This window comes from Salmo salar, chromosome 17, assembly GCF_965601325.2.
Source record: "Salmo salar chromosome 17, fSalSal1, whole genome shotgun sequence".
Classification (NCBI taxonomy): Eukaryota; Metazoa; Chordata; class Actinopteri; order Salmoniformes; family Salmonidae; genus Salmo; species Salmo salar.
In genome coordinates, this window is record NC_138307.1 from 46,711,443 (window position 1) to 46,718,870 (window position 7,428).

At 47.5% G+C, this 7,428-nt stretch overlaps 1 protein-coding gene across 2 annotated transcripts in view; it reads right to left on the reverse strand.

Annotated features, from left to right (window-relative positions):
• The window catches only part of tafa5a (TAFA chemokine like family member 5a), a 134,773-nt gene extending 127,546 nt beyond the window's left edge, over positions 1-7,227 (reverse strand). For both annotated transcript variants that reach the window (XM_082963795.1, XM_082963796.1), the window contains exon 1: positions 6,196-7,227. In XM_082963795.1, the coding sequence (XP_082819921.1) occupies positions 6,196-6,286 (91 nt within the window). In that variant the 5' untranslated portion in view covers positions 6,287-7,227. The remainder of the gene's footprint in view (positions 1-6,195) is intronic.
• Positions 7,228-7,428: the final 201 nt, after the last annotated feature.

Consider the following 7,428-nt stretch of genomic DNA (forward strand, 5'->3'; position numbering starts at 1 on the left):
CTGGTCGGTCCCTGGGTGGTGGAAGTCCTGATAGGACCAGATGCTGCTGGAAGTGGTGTTGGGTGCTGTCTTTCAGATGGGACATTAAACGGGTGTTCTGACTCTCTGTGGTCATAAGAGCAAGGGTGTTAATCCTGGTGTCCTGGCTAAATTCCCAATCTGGCCCTCATACCATCATATCCACCTAATCATCCCCAGCTTCCAACTGGCTCTCATTCATCCCCCCTCCTCTCCCCTCTAACTATTCCCCTGGTTGTTGCTGAAAATGAAAATGTGTTCTCAGTCAATTTACCAGGTAAAATAAGGGGTAAATAAAAAAGTAGATGCTGTGTCATATTATGCAAGATGCTACCTCTCTCCTGCCTGTTCAAAATTTCAGCAACGCAATGATGCATGCCTACCTAGGATACCCTTTCCTGACCCCCTGCTGCTATCTGAAAACTTGCAGAAGGGGTGACATTTGTTTCCTTGCATTTACATTGAAATGTCAGGGTACTGCCAAAATATATAATGAGATATATGATTCCTCATGTCCTCTGACTACAATGAATTCGTAAAGTATTCAGACCCCTTTACTTTTTCCACATTTTGTTACGTTACAGCCTTATTATAAAATTGATTTAATAGTTTTTTCCCTCAGAAATCTACACAAAATACTCCATAATGACAAACTATGGCGTCGCTGCACAGCTATTTTCAGGTCTCTCCAGAGATGTTCTGTCATAGGTGTCGTAAGGATTGGACCAAGGCGCAGCGGGTAAAGTGCTCATCTTCTTATTTTATTAAAGAAAACACATAATCAAAATAAACAATCGACAAAAACAGTCCAGTAAGGTGCACAGACTATACTAGAAACAACCCCCCACAAACATAAGTGAAAACAAACACAACTAAATATGGCCTCCAATTAGAGACAGCAACAACCAGCTGCCTCTAATTGGAGGTCATTGCCAAAACTCACATAGAAATAGAAAAGCTAGATTTAAACATAGAAATAGGAAAACTAGAACCTAAACCCAAAATACCCAAACACACAAAACAAACACCCCCCCTGCCACGCCCTGACCAACTATAATGACAATAACCCCTTTTACTGGTCAGGACGTGACAGTACCCCCCCTCCCAAAGGTGCAGACCCTGAATGCACCTTAATCAAAAACCCCACAAAACAACCCCAAACTTAAAGGGAGGGAAGGGAGGGTGGCCACCGTCAATGACGGTCCCTGTGCTACACCCCCCCCTTCCCAATCATCCCACTACGGAGGTGGCTCTGGCTCTGGGCGCAGCTCCCGTTCAGAAAACTCTGGGCTGCGCGGCATCGCTGGAGACTCCGGGCTGAAGAGCGTCGCTGAAGGCTCCTGGCTGAGGGGCATCGCTGGAGACTCCGGGCTGAGAGGCGTCGCTGGAGACTCCGGGCTGAGAGGCGTCACTGGAGACTCCGGGCTGAGAGGCGTCGCTGGAGGCTCCGGGCTGAGAGGAGTCGCTGGAGGCTCCGGGCTGAGAGGCGTCGCTGGAGGCTCCGGGCTGAGAGGCGTCGCTGGAGACTCCGGGCTGAGAGGTGTCGCTGGAGACTCCGGGCTGAGAGGCGTCGCTGGAGGCTCCGGGCTGAGAGGCGTCATTGGAGGCTCCGGGCTGAGAGGCGTCGCTGGAGGCTCCGGGCTGAGAGGCGTCGCTGGAGGCTCCGGGCTGAGAGGCATCGCTGGAGGCTCAAGGCTGAGGAGCGTCGCTGCAGGCTCAGGGCTGAGGAGCGTCGCTGCAGGCTCAGGGCTGAGGAGCGTCACTGCAGGCTCCGGACTGTAGGCCGTCTCTGACGGTTCCGGACTGTAGGCCGTCTCTGTCGGTTCCGGACTGTAGGCCGTCTCTGTCGGTTCCGGACTGTAGGCCATCTCTGCCGGTTCCGGACTGTAGGCCGTCTCTGTCGGTTCCGGACTGTAGGACGTCTCTGTCGGTTCCGGACTGTAGGACGTCTCTGTCGGTTCCGGACTGTAGGACGTCTCTGTCGGTTCCGGACTGTAGGATGTCTCTGTCGGTTCCGGACTGTAGGACGTCGCCGGAAGCACTGGACGGGGAACTGTCGCCGGAAGCTCTGGATGGGGAACTGTCGCCGGAAGCTCTGGATGGGGAACTGTCGCCGGAAGCTCTGGACGGGGAACTGTCGTCGGAAGCTCTGGACGGGGATTGCGCACTGGAGGCCTGATGCGTGGGGCTGGCTTAGGAGGCGCCAGACTAGTAACCCGCACCACAGGGCTAATGCGAGGAGCAGGAACAGGACGTACTGGGCTGGGCAGGCGCACTGGAGGCCTGATGCGTGGGGCTGGCTTTGGAGGCGCCAGTACAGTAACACGCACCTCAAGGCTAGTGCGGAGAGCAGAAACAGGACGTACTGTACTGGGCTGATGCACTGGAGGAAGAGTACGAGGAACAGGAACAGGATACACTGGGCCATGAACCCTCACCGGCGGTCTGATGGTTGCAACTTGCATCACCGGTCCTGGCTCGATGCTGCCTCTAGCATGACACCTGTGAGGAGCTTTCACCAAGCGCACCGGGCTGTAGCTGCGCACTGGCGATACCGTGCGTATCTCCGCATAACATGGTGCTTGCTTGATCCGTCGCTCCCCATAGTAAGCACAGGTGTTCCTTCGTGCCCTTTCCGCCAGTACCTCTCTCCGGAATCTCGCGTCAAGCTCCTCGCTTGATTCCTTGACTGGCTCCTTTTTGCTCCACGGCTCTCTCCTGTACGCCCGGGAAGTTAGGTCAGGGCTCCCCCCTGACTTAGCCCAACTCCCCGTATGCCCCCCCAAAAATGTTGTGGGGCTGCCTCCTCACCTCCTGAAATGAAGGGTATAATGCCTCATACCTCCGTCGTTCCCTCTTTGCTTCCTCCATCTCCTCCTTCGGGCGCTGGTACTCCCCAGCCTGGCTCCATGGACCCTTACCATCGAGGATCTCCTCCCATGTCCATGACTCCAAATAGCTCTCCTGCTGCTCCTTCTTCCGCTGCTTGGTCCTTTTTTGGTGGGTGGTTCTGCCATAGGCGTCGTAAGGATTGGACCAAGGCGCAGCGGGTAAAGTGCTCATCTTCTTATTTTATTAAAGAAAACACTTAATCAAAATAAACAAACAACAAAAACTCTCCAGTAAGGTGCACAGACTATACTAGAAACAACCACCCACAAACACAAGTCAAAACAAACACAACTAAATATGGCCTCCAATTAGAGACAACAACAACCAGCTGCCTCTAATTGGAGATCATTGCCAAAACCCACATAGAAATAGGAAAACTAGAACCTAAACCCAATACCCAAACACACAAAACCTGCTACGCCCTGACCAACAATAATGACAAATAACCCCTTTTACTGGTCAGGACGTGACATGTTCGATCGGGTTCAAATCTGGTTCAAGTCAGAGCTCTGGCTGGGCCACTCAAGGACATTCAGAGACTTGTCCTTAAGCCACTCCTGCGTTGTCTTGGCTGTGTGCTTAGGGCCGTTGTCCTGTTGGAAGGTGAACCTTCGCCACAGTCTGAGGTCCTGAGCACTCTGGAGCAGGTTTTCATCAAGGATATCTGTGTACTTTGTTCCATTCATCTTTCCCTTGATCCTGACTAGTCTCCCAGTCACTACCACTGAAAACCATCCCAATAGCATGATGCTGCCACCACCATGCTTCACCTTAGGGATGGTGTCAGGTTTCTTAGAGATGTGACATTTGGCATTCAGGACAAAGAGTTCAATCTTGGTTTCATCAGACCAGAGAATCTTGTTTCTTGTGGTCTGAGAGTCCTTTAGGTGCCTTTTGGCAAACTCCAAGTGGGCTGTCATGTGCCTTTTACTAAGGAGTGGCTTCCGTCTGGCCACTCTAGCGTAAAGGCCTGATTGGTGGAGTGCTGCAGAGATGGTAAATCAATTTTAGAATAAGGCTGTAATGTAACAAAATGGGGAAAATGGGAAGGGGTCTGAATACTTTCCAAATGCAGTCTATATAGAGTCCTGCCTGCCTGTATATGTTAGGCATCTATCATGCTGGGGAAGCTAAATAATAGCACCCATTTATTTAATTTGCAAAAAAAATACATTTTAGGGTTGGGTAACATTCAATGCAAACAGATGTGTAAATATTTCATTTAGACAGAGAACATTACAAAGGATTGTGCTACTAGCAAAATCATATTGCACTACTTACTATAGCTGCCTTTTTATTATTCTGGCCCCAATAGACTGTCATTAATGCAGTTCTTATGAATTCATTATATCAGCAGCGTGTATTTTATTCTGTAGCCTACCGTGCATTTTGACCTTGGCTATTCTAACAGCACAAAGGGAACATGGGCCCAGCTTCCTTTGTATGCCTCTTCCTGCTTCCTTGCATAGATTTCAATAAAATAAATACCTCCCACAATAGACTTACAATTCCAAACCTCTGATATAATAAAGAAAACGACATGATCAAAATAACCAAAGACTACAAGACATAAAATACATGTTTGCTAACCAATTTGTTATTTTTGTGCTGTGGAAAGCAATATAATGATATCAACAAAATGCTATTGAACGTGGACAAATATAGCCTTGGTCACGATCACAAACTCATTGACCAGGAAGGATAAGATACTTTGCATTTGTGCATTCATTGCCATTCCGGAAGAATACCACGGCCTATGATAGGCTGCCTAACACATTCCCATTCCGGAAGAATACCACGGCCTATGATAGGCTGCCTAACACATTCCCATTCCGGAAGAATACCATGGCCCTGGCCTATCACATGCAACATGGAGTTTAGTCGGGTGGATGTTGATTATTGGGCTGTAGTCAGATCTCAAAGCCCTGACAGCCCTTTTAGCCCTGTAGGCACAAGACTAACAGGAAAGGTCTTTCACACTTGGCACGCATGAATTTCTCTTTCCACCATGTGGCACAGAGATGCCATGGAGAGAGAGACCATTTGCCACCAGTTGACCTGCCTTTCTACTGACAGTGAGGAGAGGAGCCTGGCCGAGTCGTAACCTAATGACCCTGCTGCCTGCCACACACCCACACACAAACAGTGCCCCTAGCCTCACGCCAGACATGAGAGAAAAGGCATGGCAGTTTGTGCATAGAATGTCTATTCAAAGCTTTAACCCAAAATACCACTGGATTTGACATTGGTAAACCACATTACCAGAGGCCTTTTATACCAACTTAATAAGTATGTCTGAATACACTGCAATCACATTGGTTTCCTACTTTGAGGATGCATTTAATGAGTTATGACTAAATACAATCATATAGGCTATCTACAGTATTTCAAGCTGCAACAAATTGTGACAGCTTGAATGGTGGTGGCTGTAAAAAAATAATAAAAAAAATTCTGCCAGAGGTCATTAAAACTGAAATCAATAAAACAATTGGAAAATTTGTCCAAATGAAAACCAATTAATTGTCTTGAAAGCAGTAAAAAAAGTTTCAATTTTACATTTAGAAATTACATTAACGCAGGCCAAAATAAAAACTAAATAGCAATACAGCAGAGGGCAACACTAAGATTTGTAGCAAGAGCTTCACCATAAGGTGAATGAACGTTTAGCAAGGTTGGATTGTATCCAGTGGCCATGGCACGAGCCATGACAACAAGAATAATAGCGGATAATACGAGGACATAAGGGTTTGTCCTCAGCCTTACCTTAAAGCTAGACTATAGTGCCATCTATTGAAGAACTCAACTATAAATCACACTATCTATTGAAACGGGATACTACCACCCATATAGTAACGTTATATACAGTATCAATGTATTTATCTTCTGTTCTTTTTTGTGGGTAAATTACAAAAAATATATATAATAAATATAATTGGATTAATTGGATAGGTCTATAACTTGTTGACATTAGCATTGCTGGTGACAATCAGACCATAGAATTGTTCACATTCATCAAATAGATAGATATTCATATTATCGAATCAATTGTATTTTTGGGGGCCTGGGGTCAAATCCAGCAGGTTTACGCCATGGCAAAGTTGATTAAGCATGAGAGCCAAAGACGCCTTCTGCACGAAGCTCTTTTGTAGGGCTATGAGACTCGATATAATATATTATGAAAGACAGTGAGTGGGCTACAGTTCAGGCAGGCGACATGAAAACAGAGCTATGTAATATGACAACACCATTATATAATGGTCTGAAATCAGTTACATAAACAATTACCTTCTTTGAGCAAGCGTGAGTGGATGAGAAGAATAACAAAACAACAGATTGCCGCTCCCGCTAAAGCCCAGGCAACTCTGAGAAGCTGCATCCTGGCTGGTGAGTGGCGACGACTTAATTCAAACACCCGAGGAGATAAGTCAGAAGTCTTCAGAGACACACACAGCCTTCTATTCTGCTCCCTTCCAGCGCAATGCTTCTCACTACTTCCCCCCAAAAATAAGAGAAAATAGGCTGTTTTGTGGAAAACACAAAATAAATCCCCCTTTAGTTCGCTTCGGAAATAGCTGGGACGGATACAAATACTTGTCAATCCGTCAGGTGAAGGGGAAACATAGATGATCCCGCCCGTGGAAAAGGACTCAGTGCTGGGTCAACATTTAAGTGTGGGGTGCCTCAGTATGAAGCGGGGCTGTTAAACCCCCATCGTTTGAAGTGCTGGCATTCCCACTACCACTTCACCCCCTCGTCCGTGACTCGGTCACGGCAGGCTCACAGGCAGCTTTCTCTTCGCTCCCTCTCTCTGACTGCTGCGCGCGGATACGGTAATTCGGTGCGCTGATCACCACTCTCCTCCAGTAAATGTTCCACACAACTCCCGCGCAGGAATAGACTCAGAAGCTGGCAGCACCACCATGTCGCTATGCAGTAGGGCTATATTTCCGTTTAGTTTCAGCCAGATAGCACGCTTGCCATTTTACGCACAGGGATAGCTCACAATCTGTGGATACCTCTCCTCTTAGTTGATCTACATGTAGATCATGAAAGATGCTCGCATCTCTTTAGATTTGGAGACGATACCTCCCGACCTTTATCAGATAAAACAAAACTAAAACAAACGCGCAATAGACCGTCTTCCGTTAAGATCCTTGATCTACTTCGGGATTTCGATACATTTGTCAGTTAGTGATGATGATGACAAAGTATATTTCGGCCTCACCATCCCTGATCTCAGTGCCAGTTCTTCGGGTTTTCCGGTTCTCTTCGTCAGGCAACCGCATATAAAGTCTACAGACGCGACTTTCTCTCTCCCTGCTCTGTGCTCTCCCGGTGAGTGACGTCACAACAACTCCCCCCACAATATGTTTCCTCGGGCGAATTCACAGAGCCAGTGTGAGAGGAGCAGAGGCGTGGAGGGGATTGAGGAGGAACGGGGCTGGTTGGCAGATGAAAAACTGCATTGCTCGTTAACTACCTAATTACAGTGTCCCTATTCTGCATTTGGAGAACTTT